General features: G+C 38.3%; 2 protein-coding genes across 6 annotated transcripts in view; one reads left to right on the top strand and one right to left on the bottom strand.

The window, feature by feature from the left end:
* Nucleotides 1-105: 105 nt before the first annotated feature.
* Nucleotides 106-6,994, top strand: TMED5 (transmembrane p24 trafficking protein 5). Its single transcript, XM_057429174.1, has 5 exons — nt 106-159; nt 805-1,167; nt 3,365-3,462; nt 4,117-4,300; nt 6,694-6,994. Exons 1-5 carry the CDS (start codon nt 106-108, stop codon nt 6,910-6,912), a joined length of 918 nt encoding a protein of 305 aa, XP_057285157.1. The 3' UTR covers nt 6,913-6,994.
* Nucleotides 6,995-14,113: 7,119 nt separating this feature from the next.
* The window catches only part of MTF2 (metal response element binding transcription factor 2), a 34,301-nt gene continuing 31,213 nt past the window's right edge, over nt 14,114-17,201 (bottom strand). For 4 of the 5 annotated variants that reach the window (XM_057429201.1, XM_057429198.1, XM_057429200.1 and 1 more), the window contains one exon: nt 15,410-17,025. In XM_057429201.1, the coding sequence (XP_057285184.1) occupies nt 16,671-17,025 (355 nt within the window). In that variant the 3' untranslated portion in view covers nt 15,410-16,670. Of the gene's footprint in view, nt 15,062-15,409; nt 17,026-17,201 lie in introns of those variants that run through there. The other variant, XM_057429197.1, reaches the window with a different exon arrangement.

The raw sequence follows: 17,201 nt of genomic DNA, 5'->3' as shown, positions 1-17,201 counted from the left end.
CAACTAGGAGAAAAAGAGGAAGCTAAAAAAAACCTCACCTAATACTGACTTGACAAATGTCATTGGTGACATTTCACACACCACCTCTCCCCCCATTCACAAGATATGAGTGATATGCCCACAGTGACACGGTTTAATGGTGGTCTTGGCAGTCCTGGGGTAATGGTTGGACTTGATCTTAAAGGTCTTTTCCAACCTGGCTGATTTTATAATTCTATTCTATAAAAATCACTCTGTACAAATTGTCTTTTTTGAGAAAAATTTTAGTTCATTGTGTATTCATAAAGTGCAAGAAGCTTCATGAACTATGAAAACCAGAAAAGCCTGCTATACATTGGTTGTCAAAGATCCCTTGTACAACACACCTTATTTACTTCAGAAGCCCCGTGCAGCTGGCAGGGTGACTGAAAACGTGACAGCATACACAATCACACACATAGAACAGTTTGGGTTGGAAAGGACCTCCAAAGCTCATCTAGTCCAATCAGCTGCAATGAGCAGGGACATCTTCAACTAGATCAGGTTGCCCAGAACCACATCCAGCCTGTCTCCAGGGATGGCACATAGACAAAAAATTTGCCTTGCCATTCAATAACCACCGAAATTAAAGATCAGAGCAGCGAGGACTTCATAGAAGAGACACAGTGAGTTGCTCAGCTGGGGTGTGTCGAGACAACACGACACGCGTCCTCACCGCAGAATGTGAGCTAATAAACCGGGCTTGATACGGGAAACGAACTCAGATGATGCACAGAAACCAATGCTGGCCTTTTCCCAGCAGCGCGGGGGTCCCTCCGCCGCCAGGCCGCGCAGACCGGCACCCGGCACGGCGGCGATCCCACCTCGGGGAGACCCAGATCGCTGAGGCCCAGCACTGCGCTCCCTGCCTCGGCGCTCTGCAGAGGACCAAAGAGACGGGAGAAGCGAAAAGGGGCTACCCCTCAGCTGTCAGCACCGATCCCTCCCTCACCGGAGCCCGCAAGGCCCAAGCCTCAGCCCGCTTCAAACACCGCGGGCTTCATCAGCCCAGTCCCGCTACCGCCGCCCGGTGTCGCCGAGTTCAGCCCGTCCCTGGACAGCGACTTCACCTTCACGCTGCCCGCCGGCCGCAAGGAGTGCTTCTACCAGCCCATGCGCAAGGAGGCCTCGCTGGAGCTCGAGTATCAGGTCAGGCAGGGCGGCTGCAGGGACGCCCCGGGCGGGCGAGCGAGCGAGCGAGGGGCCTTACCGCACGGCAGGGCTGACGGGAGACGGGCGGGGCGGTTCGGTTGCCGGTTCCTTCTGACAGAGGCTCGTCCCTGCTCTCCCGGGGGCCGCGCACCCCCCGCCCGGGGCCGCGGCCGGATTCGCCGGCTCCGTCCCGGTGTCGTTCCCGATCAGCGGCCCCGAGCAGGATGTGCGCCGTGCCTGCGGTGCCGCCGGCCCTGTGTAGCGCTGAAAGACCCGTGTTGGAATTACACGGTAGCGAAAGCTCTGCCTTTGTGGTGGGGGGAAACCCTCCCAACGTTTACAGCCTATTTATAGTTATTCTAAATAGATCACTTCTTTACAAGATTTCAAGTTGCCATTCCTTTAAAACGGGAATAAATGTAGGAATGTAATGGCCCTGGCCTTGCGTAGTAGTTCTAAAGCTTAAACAAAATTGTTGCTGATGCGCAGACCCTTTACTTGCCTATCTTTGTGTTGGTAAAACACTTTTAATCTCAGTGATGCAAGGTTTTTGGAAACAGCCTCATTTAACTATACTAACGTTAAGGTCTTGATGCCCTTCTTGGGAAGAGCAGAGTTCCCCAGATACTCTGTGAGTGTTCTCGTCTCTTTCTTTTTAATTCCTTAAAATAGACTTCTCAATAGAGCAGGCATAGACAGGGAAGCTGCAGTGACTATTCTCCTGGCCTAGTATTGTGCCTTAGAATTGGCTGGGATCTGTCTCTTACCCCATCACATTTTTCCCTTTTCTGCCTCCCAACTAAAACTACAAAGCTGAAATTGCTGATTATTTTGTAGCATAACTGAGCAAGAATAAAAGATTGAGGTGTTCAAGTTCTGTTCAGAGCCCAGTCTAAGCAAAAGGAAACTTATTTGGGATCAATAACATAGGAGTTTATTTTAGGGAGAACAAATGTGTGTAACAGTGAATTTATTTCTACTTGGGCATAAATTTCTCACCACTACTGCTAACAGTAAGGATTCATCTATTTATTTGAATGTTTAGAAAAGGACCTCTGTATGATACTGAAAATAATTGATTTTGTGCTTAATTATCCTGAGTTATGCTAAATCATAGAAGTGCTTAATGTGGGATGCAGGTCAAAGACATAATGCAGTAAACTATGGTGATAGGAAGCTTTGTTCTGGATATTTAGATTGTATCATAGCCCTAAAGACATATCACTATATATGGGTTTTAATTAGGTCAGCTCTTAGCTACTCATGTTGTCCTTTCTCTTCTTCTTGGTAAGTCTCCAACGTCACTACGCTGGTCTAAACTTTGCCCTAAATTTCAGCAGAAGCAGATTGCTGTACTCAAATAGCTCACTGGAAAACAAGTGAACACAAAAAATCTCCTAGCATGGACCCAAGTCATAAAATTATCCCACTCTGACCCCCTTACAGTTCCTACCTTCCCTGTAGAAAATTTCTACAACACAACAGATGTGGTGATACAACTGTAGTCAGTTAAAGCAGCACAGCTTTGTTGTACTGTACACACTTATTGTGAGCTTAGGAAGCTAAATGCCTTCAATTCCTTCTGCCTTTGGGAAATGAGAATGCCCTTGGAGAATTCAGCCCTTGAATCTGATTAGAAGGTAAGGTGACCTGTGGTACAGTTTTGAGTGGCATAGGAAGTGTAGTACTGTCTTCTACACTGCTAATTCACACAACAGAAAGATCTTGGGGATGAGGCTGCATAGCTTGTGTTCTTGTACAAATATATGTATGCATAAACATGACAGACTTTTGTTACAAGGTTTTCAACATAAAACTAGCTCTGGCACTTACCCATTGATCATGTGTGTCATAGAAATGCTAGATTTGGCCATCGGCTGGTGTTCTTACAGGTTGTTTGCCCTGCCCAATGATAAAATTGTACACAGTATTAAAAACTAATAGGGAAAGGGTCAATAGCAGCTCAGCATGATTGGTCATGTTTAGTTTAAGATTTTAAATGCTTAAAATGCTTTTGGGTTGAACCAGTTTATAATCTGTTTCAAATTAGCTTGGTGTGAACTCATACTGACAGATTCAGCTTTTGGATTCTTCCTGTATCTATTCTCTTCCCTGAAAATGTTACTATCAGCAATGCAAAAGCAATTGCACTGGTTGGAAGTGGTTTTGTTTGGTTTTTTTTTTTGATTCACAGGTTCTAGATGGAGCAGGATTAGATGTTGATTTTCACTTACTGTCTCCAAAGGGTGAAACTCTAGTTTTTGATGAAAGAAAATCAGATGGAGTTCATACGTAAGTTTAACATCTACAAATTAGAAGTGTTATATAAAGTACTTTTCTGGTTTCTTTAGCAGATGTAACTAAACCGAAGGTTGAATACTTTTTATTCCTTAGTATGATGAAAGACTTTCTAATAGGAAATGCTTTTTACATGGATCGTACCATAAAGTGAAAGATATTTTTGGTTTAATGATCGTTCTTAAAGGTCAGCAAACAAAAATAGTTACTGTGGAGTTGAAAAAGGTATCCACATGTAATATCAAAAGATCTTATGAGTCATATAAATAATAAGTGGAAATGTTCCCCATTTTCCCAGCACTTTTATCAAGATATGTAGTAATTGCTCTAATTGTACTATCAACTATAAGAATTCCTCTCATAATACAGCTTTTTTGTAATGAGTAGCAATGACACAAAATTCCAATAAAGTAAAATGAAAGCAAACTTCTCCGTAACTTCAAGCCTTTAGAGTAAGCGTGATTGTTATGCTGTGCCTGTGCAATCTGTAATGCGTCTCTGAGTCCTTCTTTTTGTATAAAGAAGCATAATTTAGTTATTTCTAAGCAGATGACTGCCACTCTTTAAGAGGAAAGTCTGCTTACAAAACTTGCTTTTTCAGGACCAGAACAAAAAAGCATAGTTAATGACATTTGCTTATATACACAGGGTGGAAACAGAAGATGGAGATTATATGTTCTGCTTTGACAACACATTCAGTACCATTTCTGAAAAGGTGATTTTCTTTGAACTGATCCTGGACAACATGGGAGAAGACGGAGAAGATCAGGAAGACTGGAAGAAGGATGTCACAGGCACAGATCTCCTAGATATGAAATTGGAAGACATTCTGGTTAGTATTTAATCTTTTTAATTCTTTTGAGCATGAGCATTTGGAAAAAACCCCTCAGTATCATTTAGCTGTGCTGCCTTGGTCTGGTGCATCATTCCAGTTCTATATATTGCTTTTACTGATACATCAAGTCTAACACCATGGGTCTCTTGTTTCCAGAGAAGAAACTGCCTAGCTCTCAAACTCACTCTGTTTCCAATTTAAGTTTCTTCTTACGTGTCGTGGTTTAAAAGTGACACTACTGCTAAAATTTGTCTCTATCAGCAACAAAATGAATACTTGTATTAAAGTATTGCTTAATGCCAGTGATACACAGTTGAAATCACTGCACGGATTTTTATTAATGTTTGAAAATAAAATACTGTGTTAGCCTCTTCTTCCCATCTTTGCAGAAATACTCCAACCACATATTGAATACTTCAATATATCTTCATATAATATAATCTTCAATAATTTATGTATTACTTCACTAGTCTTTTTTGCCCTTAAAATGTTATTTCCTCTCTTCATAATAATAAACAGGACAGCAGTTAATCTGTACTACACTGCAGGTTCACCTTTGCAAGCATTCCATCCATGATAAAGTTTGTTTAAACTGCATGCTGACCCTGTTTGATGTAGGATGAAGACTACTGCCAAGTCAAAACTTTATTTCCTTTCATGATCATTAAATGTTGAGATTACTTTAGAAGAGCATTACGTGGTTTTCCTGTACCACTGTTCTTAGTGCTTGACAGAATGCAAATTGTGTGTTCATTGCTACAGCCAATAGGTATCATAAAAACAAAACAAAGACCAGCCACGCACAAAACCTAAGCCAACATCCACGAACGCTGAATACACTCGTATAAAGAATGCCATTTTATGTATTCTAGTTATTGCAATAAAGAAAATGCAGATTCTGAAACAATAATAAGATCTTCTATAGGCATACAATAAACTTTCAAATAGTTCAAACAGCACCTGGAAACCTAGCCTGAACTTCTTTAAGACTGGCAATCAAGACAATTCGAAAGACTTAGAGGGGAAATTGTGAAGAAAATACTTCTCACTCATCACAAGCAATACTTGAGTGATTTTGATAGCTTGACATACTTGATAACAAGATACATTTGAATGGATTTTTTTGTGTACATACTGGTGTATCTTTCAGAAGAAAAAGAACTGCAGAACCTAATCTTTGAGAGCTTTGCAGATCTTATGAAGTAGGTAATTTCTGTAAAGTTCACAGTAGTACTTGATGCCATTGTTTACTTATTACTTCACTTGCAAGTTCCGTGAGGAACTTGCATAAACACTTTGGAGTTGAACTTTTTAAAGATAAACAACATATTTGCTGGGGAAAATGGGGAACGGTGTCTTACTTTTAAAGCTCTTTTATGGTGTTGATATTCCTTATTGTGTAACACATGAACTTTACTATTGCAAGATTATTTGGCTTCCAAAAAATAGCTCTTTTGAAATACTTGTTAAATATTCAATGGAGAAAATGTTCATGGAGTAAATATTATTGCTGGATTTAACTTTTTTTTAAAACTTGTAGCCTCCTGTTACTGCACACATTACTTTTCTCACAAACAGTTATTTGAGGGCCCCATAATTATATCAAGAATGTAAATCAGCACTTGGTGAGATCAGCTTTTAGGTTATGACTGTCTATAATGTTACAGATGAAATTTTAACAAATCATAGGACCAGGCATTTCCTTTTTAAGGAGCGGATATTGAGCTGCTATTATTATGGCCAGGGTGTTCATGTACTTCTTCCAGTTCCCTGAGACACACTGAGTGTGCTTTGTAGCACCCTCCAATTGTCCTATTCAGAATTTATTGTCAAAATTCTGCTTTAGCATTGAAGCTGAAACGGCAGTTTACAACCACTACACTGAAGCATAAAAAGATGGGAATATTATTGTAGTTCTTTTCTTTCGCTACAGCTACAGTCTAGATGGTAGTCTGCATTACAAAGTACCTTCATTTGATTATCACGTAGAAAAAAAGACATTTGTCTGCTGCTACCTGACTTGTTGTGAGACTGACTAGTTCTACAGAGATTGCTGCTTTTTGCTTGCCTTAAATACCTGGAACCACAGTTCTCCAAGATATGTGGAATATTAAAAAACTGGTTTTAGGTTTAATTTCTCTCTCCCCTCTCTTGCCTATAGAAGGGAAAACCCAAACTAATATAGAACCTTAATGCTGTGTTAATGAAACCTCTTTAGGTGATATACAACAAATTAATGAGGTATTTCAATGTGAAAGTGACTGTCATCTTGGATAAAATTGAATTACAGATTGTAACACAATGTTAATATTTTTATGTGTTGCAAGCAACACATTTAATTCATGTGGTTTGGGGTTTTTTGTTCTAAGTATTCTTTTGTTACTTACCAGGAATCCATCAACAGTGTCAAAGCCAGACTAAGCAAAAGTGTCCAGATTCAGACCCTGCTCAGAGCATTTGAGGCTCGGGACCGGAATATACAAGAAAGCAACTTCGACAGAGTGAATTTCTGGTCCATGGTCAACTTGGGTGTAATGGTGGTGGTATCAGCTGTTCAGGTTTACATGCTGAAAAGTCTCTTTGAAGACAAAAGGAAAAGTAGAACTTAATATTCAGTATGATCATAACAATATAACAGGTATGGGGGGAGAGGGGCAGAAAAAAACTACTACAGTGAAGAACAACAACAAACATGACCTTTCAGATTCTTTTGAACAGGCAGTAGACATCTGGTTTTCAAATCACATTGGGCTTTTTGGCTGGGGGGCGGTGGTCATCTTGTTTGGGTTTTGGTTTGGTTTTTTTTGTGTGTGTTTTTTGTGTTTTTACCATAAACAGAAGGCCTTGCCCCACATTCTTCCATTTTTCCAAGTGCTACTATTTTGTTTTACTTGTAGGATTTGTTCATGATTGTGAACAACTAACTTATGCATAACATGGTGAATATGGAAAAGTAATGTTAAATAAGGTTTGTGGCAGGGACACAAGAGTCATCAGAGGGATGGAGCACCTCTCCTGTGAGGAAAGAGAGAGTTGGGGTTGTAGAACCTGGAGAGGACTCCAGAAAGACCTTATTGTGGCCTTGATGAGTTCTTAAAAGGGACCTGTAAGAAAGAGTGGGAAAGACTTTTTATCAGGATGAGGGGTGATGATTTTAAACTATAAGAAGGGAGATTCAGGCTGGATGTGGGGAAAAAATCTTTTACAATGAGGGTGGTAAAGCACTGGCACAGGTTGCCCAGAGAGGTGGTGGGTGCTCTGTCCCTGGGAGACATTCAAGGGCAGGCTGGATATGGTTCTGGGCAACCTGCTCTAGTTGAAGATTTCCCTGCTCATTGCAGGGGGTTTGGACTGGATGAGCTTTGAAGGTCTCCCAAGCCCAAATCTTCTGTGATTCTATAATACTGCCACTTTTTCCATATTCATGTAAAACTTTTTAAATGGTAACTTAAACATGGGTTTATTTGCTGTTAAACTTTGAATGAATTTACGTATGTGCCTAAGTGTTTACAGGACTGGGGCCCACTGGAGTAGTCTGTTGTTACTATGATTTATCTTGATTTATGTGTTTTTAAAAATGTTCAGCTTCTGTTGCATGGCATCATGGAGAAACACTGGGCTAACAGTGCAAGAACAAAATGAGAACTCTTTTTATACACAAGATTACTAACATCAGCACTTTAAAGAAGCACCATCAATGTGAACTTGAGTCAGTGTTGGAAAGAATTGGAGAAAATAAGTGTAATTCCTGTTCATAGATCTTTCTGTCTTCAGTTGTACAAGCCTGTTTCCATTTTTGGCTGTTATATGAGATTCAAGAGGCAGGTGTTATGGTACAAAAACAAATACACACACACTGAAGTGTGGTTTGCAAACTCTTAGCTGTTGTCATGTAATAGATAATTTTCAAGAAATTATTTCTCATATTATTCTTTCCCTTTAATAAAGGGGGCTGTGTGTCACAATATGTGGAAAGATTAACATTCTTGTTTGTAATCTCAAATCCCTCTTATTTACCACTTTATTTTTTATTGTCTACTACATCTGTGACTAATGGAGCAATTAATTGGGAGACTTACATAGGCATGAAAACAGAAAGCTGTTGCCCTAAACTTTCCCTTTTTGCTTACCTTCAGAAGTCTTTGAGCTATGTATATACACTCAGTTCATATGGGCAGTGTTTCTCACATCTAGCTATTTATTTAAGTCACAAAATACATGAACAGTTAAGTATGGGCTTCAAAATTCATAATCAGCAGAATATGGAGAATTAGTTAATAAAGGCAAAGCTGTCTTCAAATAAGTATTTTTAATTTCTAGATAAAGTGGTTGTTACAGGGTACAGAGAATTTTTGCCAAAACCCCTGGTGTGAGATTTAAGTCAGTCATTTCCACAATGCACCAAGTTGCTCAGACTTCTTCTAGAAATGTATTAAAATACATTTCCTCACAAAAGTGTTTTTCAGAAACGCTTTCTTGAACACTTTAAGAAGTGTATTATTACATTGTGCCTGTTGTTGGGTCATCTGGATACAAACAGCAGAATTGCAACTTTGATACTTTGTTAGCAAAAATTAAGGAGATAAAACAGAATCAATAAATGCATGAAAACACACTTTGTTCAAATGAAGCAGATGCTAGCAAGGGCTACAGTACACAGAAACAGCACTCAGACCATGGGCCCTAGCAATAGTATTTCTAAATAGTTTTTATAAGCAAAAGTATTATTCCTTACAGGACTTGTTACAGAGGGCTGTGAAGGTGGTTGAGCGCCTTTTCTTTTTGCAAAGCTATGTCCAAAATAGTACTGTTTCCCTTTAGGGTTCTGCATATCTTCTTTTTCCAGATGATGCAATCTATTCTAAACTGCCTGGAACTGGAAAGCTTCTTTCTATGGTCAGGGCAAAGCCTAGGAAAAAAAATTCTTTTCTGATAGTAGCGAATAATACTCTTCTGCCATTTCCCCGTACATCTCCCATTACCAGTAGACCATGTACCTACATCAGGGTGTAAGCCAAAGCTCACTGAAGTCAACTGCCAGGTCTCTTCAGGACAGACAAACAAGATCTAGGTCTCTGCCCCTTTAGATAGAAGAGATTTACCTTTGGTTGTATTACCATGTGTCTGATGCTACACACTATCTACAAAATGCTGAACCAGCTCTGCAAAGCTGTGACTAAGACTCCTACCTCTTATCTGTTAGATTCTAGATTTCAGCTTAGACTTCCAACAGAGGAACTCTGCCAAGTTTCCCAAAGGCACCTCAAGGGATTAGGTTCCCCAGCTGCTCTGCTGTGCCTCTGATAGTGGTTAAATATCCAGCAGCAAAATAGTATGTTGTATTAACTGAAGATGCTCATGAATGCTGGCTTCTCTGTCTCAAGACAGAACTGCAGCAGCTTCTTAAAATACAAAATGCAGTTTCTGGTAGAAGGAAAATAACACAATAATTGTCACCAGAGTTCCTCTGGAAGAAATCATTATTTTACAACCAAGAGCTCTGATTGTATCTTTTCCCCCCATGCAAGGTTCATTATAGAAAATGAAACAGAATAAATTTAACTATGCTTTAACTTTGGCAGCTGGAATACATTTATCATAGGTGAAGGATTTGACATTTGGACTTGTAGATAACGAAGATTTTATTTGGCTTTGGAAGAACAGATTGCTTTTGATAGTATAAAATTTACAAAGAATATAAATCTACTTTTTATCTTAATGGACTTTTTATTCAAAAGTAAATGTTTTAAGACCTGCAGATGTTGAATAAAAATGTGCAAAACCAATTTTAATTGATTTTCAATAAATTAACTTGAAACCTGCATTTGTGTTCTTAATTTTATAATCAAGGAAGAAAGCTTTATTTATGAATGCTGATACCGAGGTAACAAAAGCTTTAACAATGCACCTTTCTCATTTAGGATGGTGAGGCACTGGCACAGGTTGCCCAAAGAAGTAAATGCTCCATCCCTGTCAGCATTCAAGCCCAGGCTGGACAGAGCCTTAAGCAACATGGTCTACCATTCAGGTGTCCCTGCCTAGGGGTGATCTTAAGGTCCTTTCCAGTCCAAACCATTCTGTGATTCTCTCTCATGCAGTGTTTAAATTGTGTTCTTATTCAGTGTAGCCCAAAATCAACTTCAGCAATGGAAATAAGATTTGCATAGCTGTCAGGTCAATTATACCAACCTCTTATCTTTGTAATAGAAAGTACACTGAGTTTTGAAGCTCTCAGATGCATGTCACATATGAGCCTTGGATTCCCCCCCCCCCCCAAATATTTGTACCTTAATGCTTACACTTCATATTGCACCTGGAGTTCATTACACACACAAGAACAGCGCAAGTGCCAGTTATGCAGGCAACTTTAAGAATAATTCTAGGAAGAACAGTAGGTATTGTCTTGCGCAAAATTATAGCAGGGGTCAGTATTACTACTGAGAGTAGTGAAGACTCAGTAGTATTACTGAATTTCTGCTTTCCAAGAAGAGACAGCAAGACCAAAGGCTAGCCTAAATCAAGATGCCTTAGTATTAAATCAACACCCATGACTTTGGGAAAATGTTTGTCTAGTTGAGCATTACACATTATTAACTAAAACAAGTCCCACGTTTCTCACTTCAGAAAAACAGTGGGAGGAAACACCTCAAGGAATAGATAATGGGAATTTGCAAGGTTGTGATAGCTCAGAAAGACAGCAGCAAATAGTCATTTGAATTCAAAATACACTTTAGAGTACTCTAACCCAATGACCATCTGTTCTCACAAACCATTTTTAGAAAGCATATTACAGAAGGCACTTAGTCTTGATCAGTTGTTCTGACTTATGTGCATGTTTGTGCATTTACAATTAACAACACTGCACTGGTCATGTGAATTTAGGAAAGTATTCTTCAACAGCAAAAATCAGCTGACATCTAGTGATCTGTTGAGTACTTCCATTAATACATACATTTTCTTCCTCTAAACAATTTCACAATGTTAAGTACTTCCATTTCTCATTACGTATCGTCATTAAAATCAAACATGTAGGGAAAAATAAAAGGGAAGCAGGAAAGCAGTATCACAGATTATTAAGGTGTAGCAATCAAGAAACCCAATACTAGTTATTAATATACAATAATTTCACATTATTCATAAGCATATACACAAGATCCTGAGATGGAAAGCTGAACATTTTGGGGCAGTTTTTTCAGTTTAGTCAAGTGCTACACAAGACAAATCCGATCTTCTTTATCACTTCACAAGACTCTCAATAAACCTGGCCTCTCCGGAAGCCTGCTAACCGCATTGTTCAAATAACGAAACAGGAACTTCCTCTTTGTACTGTGTTTGAACTGAAGAAGTAAATAATTAAACTACTACAGTACAACATTGTGTTGCCAGATCAGACAGTTAATAGTAGAAGGAACAGTGGTTTGACTCAAAAAGGTACGTGTTCAGTGAAAATAATCAAAAGCCCTTTTGGAGACAGCCATCCAAAATGCAGTTCCCTTAACTGGTCTCTTGAAGCACACACCATGAAAAATAACACCTTCTGCCTTCACTTCTTCCCGTAGACTAGCACAAGTCCCTTGCATCTCAGTGCAGTGCAGCACTTCCTTGTCGTAGCTCTGCTTGTTTTTCAGGTTGCAGCACTCTCCTCAGTCTATGACTACGTAGTACAGTGGTAAGATCACCTTATTAAACATTTTATTCAACCAGCCACAGCAATTACACATTCTTCCTCTCTAAGTATTTTTAAAATAAATATTTCTATAGCAATTTGTCCTAAAGATTCAGTATCTTCAACAGTTAAAAAAGGCAACCTGAAACCATGCAGTCTGCTGAGCTGTATCTGATGTCTTTATAAACTAACAATTCCTGTGCGTTCCCTCATTTTAAAGAGGAATTCTCTTGAAACTTTAATTGTAAAACTTGCCACTTTTGGTGCAGACATGAGACAAACAATTCTTAGTTATTGCTAAGAAATGGCTTATGTTACGCCCTTCCCTCTTCCATGCTTTCCCCCTGCTCCAGCAGTATCGTATCACAGAAACTCACTATTCACACTGGAGGAATGATGAGATGAGCAAGCATTGTACTTGTAAATTGTTGCAGAAATGAGCAGAAGCTCTATGCCTTATTGTATGAATCTGTTGTCAAAACCAACAGTTTAAGGTAACTAAAACAGTAGTAAAATTATTAAAATAAGAAATTTATAAATGGTAGTAAACACACCTGCACTGCTGAAGTTTCAGCAGAAGCATCTGAGTTACATCATCTTCTCTCATGCTATCAATAGCTATAATTAGTAAGACTTGGAACCCATACAGCTCACAAGTCCCTTTTCTTCCCTTAGCATGTACCAAGTTTATAAAAACAAGATACCTTTCTTCACTCTCCACCTAATACCTACAAAATTAGAAGAGAAGTTTGTAAGAACAGCATAGTGCAAAGAGAAAGATTTTTAGAGCATTTATATATAGTCTGTATCTTCATTTCAACATTACATTAAAGGACCAGGTATTAGCCAACTAATTAAGGTAATTTTTCTATTATGCTGGAGGATTTCAGGGAATGGTAAAAAAACAAAGATACCCATGACTGTTCATGAAAAAAAAAATTAAAAAAAATGTCAATCCTGTTCCTAACAGTTAATGAGACAACTCTTGATTGCATTCTCCAGAGAGACATGAAAAAGGCAGACCCAGACACACACCACCACCCCCAAAGCCCTAATTATGCTTCAGGTATTACTCATGTTGCCTCTCCTGAAATCATTTTTCCCAGTCACTTCTCTCCCACAGGAGGACAGCACAAGACTGGGAATAAGGAAGCAAGCTCAGGCACCAAGTGGCCAAATAAACAGGAGTTCCCAAACTAACACTTCAGCACTTAACCTGTGCAGGTGTGCACCTATAATACCGGGCTCATTACCACAAGCAGAGAAGAAAAAGCATGGGAGGAAAGAAGGCATGAGCTGAATTAGCAGTTCCCAATTATTTTAAAGTGTCCAAAGACACATGTGTGTTCAGCTTAAATTCAGCATTGGCCAAACCCAACTTACCATCCTAAATCATTTTCTCCATCTCTAGAAAATATTTTCTGCTATCATACCCTTAACTGCAGTGTTACTTTGCATTCAGGCAGATGTGAGGGAACTAGAGAAATGATACTATTTAAAGCCTGAAAATTACCTGCATAGCATTTGCAAGATTCATCCTCTTCCCTCTGTGCACAGAATTGATAATCCTGTCCAGTTTGTCCTTATCACTGTGTTTTGACTACTGCTCCGGCTCCAGCCTTGACATGTTCCATCTCAATTCACCAGTTTCCTTTTAAAATATAACACTAAAGATCACTTTAGTAGGACATTACAAAGACATACCCATTTTTGTTTACCCACTTATCTTTCCCCCTACTCCCCAAACTGCTTGTCTGCACCTTCAAGGCCTCTTATTTGTCTTCATGTTTAATCAAAATACTGACCTTCATTTCCCACACCAAGCTGAGACACTTTTCAAAATTCCTTTATAATCTTACTCAAAATGCCTGTTATGCATAGAAAAGCAGATTTTATTCAAAATTCCTCTTGAAGTTTTTGTTGAGAACAACAGTTTGACAAGTAGCTTGCCATGACAATTATTTTACATTTCTGACCAGTCATGTACTATTTCTTTGCTGTCATGCTCATGTAATGCCTACATTGTTAGAATGGCCTCAAGAGAGATTTCACCTTCCTAAATACTACAGCAATACGAATAATACACGATGGAAAAATATTAAATCTGATACACATAGAAATGGTTCTAAATCAGTGACCACAGCAAGGTTGAATTACATATATTTACACACATGCATACACATAATGATCAAGTCATACCAAAATGAAACTATTACATACAGCAACATTTGTATTTTTCCTTTAGAGACTCCATTACTACATGCAGTGAAATTCACATACAATGAGAAAGGCATTTGTAGGTGTGCTTTAATCGTTACTCTAGCTGTATCTTCATCAACACTATTGCAGCATTTCCCAATACATGACCCCTTGTAGCAAAGCATCCCTCAACCGTAAGTGGAACACTAGTTAGTGTTTGTGTGCAGGGCAAGTGCCTCCAGGACAGCAACAGCAAAGTTAGAGAAACAACAGATGGGAGGATGCCACCAAGTACATACTTCACAAGAATACAGAATCAAAACTCGTTCTTCTCTCTCAAAAAATACACACATTTAATGTTGGTCTTTTAATTCTAAGAAAAAAGCAATTCCAAAAATACAAACTGAACATCAGAGTCAAGTCAACCACCATAAAATGAAACAACATTCACAATAGTTAAGTCTACGGACAGCTTATATGACAAATATTTTCTCCCCCTTCACTAAAGTCCCCAAGTACATTCCAATATTTATCTTTAAATGAAGCTTTACGAAAAAATACTGCTGGTGTTCAGTTAGAATTAAAGGACTTGGATAAAGTGAAACAATAGAGACAGGTACAGATGGTGTGGGTAAAGTTACAAAGGCTTTACAGTTTGCATTATCCCAAGATACAAACATTCAAAAATTAACATGAAGTTGCTGTGTTATCAAAATATTGCAGCTATAGGCAAGGCAACATTAAATTAATAGCTGAGGGTGTGAGAAAAAAACACACATTTTAGTGAAGGTAAACAGAAGTGGCAGTTTTTAATTAGCATTTTTATAAAGCTACTATTACCTGGCCAGCCATAAGCCAAGCACAGGATAAAAAGCTTTCTCTGCTTCCTTTGGCTATAAGGTGACAGGGGAAAAATAAAATAAAAGGAAAAAAAAGGGGGGGGAGACAAGTATTTAAAAAAAAAATTCACCTTTTCAAGATGTTCAAGATGAGCAGAAAAAGAAAGTCAAATAATCAAGTACAGGAGTAAGTACTAACCCAAGCAGTACACTTTAAAACTGTTTGTCATTTGTAAATGTTACATTGTTTTAGTTTGGTGGCAAACCCTAAGCTAGTAAGAAAACTAACCTTATGCAGTACACTGAGTAACCACCGAAGTAAAAGTATTCTTCTGTTTACTCTTTGGCTAAAACCCCCTCAAAAGTAGCAGACAAAGAAAATGCCCAATACTGGCAAAAGACTTTTCTTTTAAACAAGTAAAATCAACTTATCTATTTAAAACTTGGTGCATTTCACAAGAACAAAAGAGGTAATGTTGTAATAAAATCAGTAACGTTACTTCAAATGGCAACAAACTGTTTGTTGACCCTGTGCAATAATACACTTTGCTCATATTACATTTATGAAAATATGACTGTTTCTACAGATATGTAGGAATCTGGTGTGCGACTGCTGTCAACTTAGTTTATAACTGGGACACAGAATTTACAATCAGAGTGCCACAAGAACTTCCAAATCGTTACTTCTAGCAGAGTTAATTTCAAAATGTTCAGATCCTGCATTATTTAACAGTTAATTCACATGGAAAACAATGGCACATATAACCTAGAGCATATGAACATCAATGACTGCACCCATTGCCAGAACACGCTGCACTGGTTTGACACTTTTCCTTAGTACATAGAAAGCAACAGCACCCAATAAGCCTGAGAAGAAATGCTGCTGTGTAAATACTGGCAACTATTCCTGAAAAAAGAATTATGGGATGTATTCTCAGAAGCTGCCCGATCCCATAATTTGTATTGCATAGGTCACAATCACACATATATACTCACACACAAGTATGTGTGCGCTTATATACACATGTATATATGCACACACATGCACGCACACACACACACAAAGAATATATTAAGAAGACAATGAAGTCTGGTCACAGAGCAATTTACAGGCTCAATATATTTTTCTTTTTTTTTCTTTTTTTTTCTTTTTTTTTTTACACTTTGAAAGAAAACTTCAGTATTTTACAGTCATCAGTAGGCATTATATACACTGCACTTATGAAATCTAGAAAGTATTGAAATAGAAATACATTTCTGCAAACATTTGGGTAAGAAAACAAACCGAAATTTCTCAAAATTTGTGCTATCTACATAGTATTTTCTCTAAATCACAATAACTGTATCCATGGAATGCTCTCTAGAAAACTTTTTTCTTTTTTTTTTAAACACCATGCACATTTTTAAGCAATTGTAACCCAAAATATCCCAACCTAAAACAATCTAACAATGTTTAGATTAAAAAATTTAAGTTTCAGATCAGATTTTAAAAAGATAAGTCTTTATCACAAGAGCTGTAATGGTAACAATTACATGTTAAGGCTAAACTGGTTTTGTTTTGTTTTTTCAGAAACACATTTAAAGACACGTTTCTCTTGAGGCTCTGCATTATGAACTGTACTTACATATGACAGTGCAGTGAACATAATGTTCAGTCCTACAGTCAGGATGCAGTTGCTCCTTCCCACTCCACAAGATACTGCACCTTTCCATCAAGTGTCACCCGACGAGCCAAAATACGGTATTTCTCCCCACAAGCTATTCTACCTGCTGCACCAAAATAGCTAGTAATCGAGTTCTTTAGATGATTGAGCTGTAACTCCTGATCTGCTAAGTTGTTAAGTATCTCTGTATTGAGTTCATCATACTGGTAATCCTCCTTGCTCTCATCATCTTTTACAATTTCTGAGTTTTGAGTCTGGAGAGCTTTCCGTGGAAAGCGGCCTCTTCTTCTCAAATGTGGTATTGCAGCAGGCCAAGTTCTTCCTGTACGAGTCCTTTTTCTCGAGTCAGATAAACTATTGAACAAGCAAAAAAGAAATCACAGCATTAACTCTAAAAAACTTTTGTAAATTGTATGTTTTGTCATCAGTTATTTCTATGCAACCCATAACTTTTTCTTGTCTGTTTTTCACTAATAAAAATAGATGTTGCCTACAGATAGATGACTATAAATACGGCACTTGCAAAATAA

Source organism: Pezoporus wallicus, unplaced genomic scaffold (assembly GCF_028554395.1).
Source record: "Pezoporus wallicus isolate ANWC-B61680 ecotype Strahan unplaced genomic scaffold, APGP_CSIRO_Pwel_v1 contig_593, whole genome shotgun sequence".
Lineage (NCBI taxonomy): Eukaryota > Metazoa > Chordata > Aves > Psittaciformes > Psittacidae > Pezoporus > Pezoporus wallicus.
This window is presented reverse-complemented; position numbering and strand designations above follow the sequence as displayed.

What these genes read in the sequence shown, in the direction of transcription:
- TMED5 (XM_057429174.1), top strand. Translation starts at nt 106, where the DNA reads ATGAGTGATATGCCCACAGTGACACGGTTTAATGGTGGTCTTGGCAGT. An exon ending in AAATCAGATGGAGTTCATAC is followed by an intron (nt 3,463 to 4,116) that starts GTAAGTTTAACA and finishes TTATATACACAG; the next exon opens with GGTGGAAACAGAAGATGGAG. An exon ending in TGAAATTGGAAGACATTCTG is followed by an intron (nt 4,301 to 6,693) that starts GTTAGTATTTAA and finishes GTTACTTACCAG; the next exon opens with GAATCCATCAACAGTGTCAA.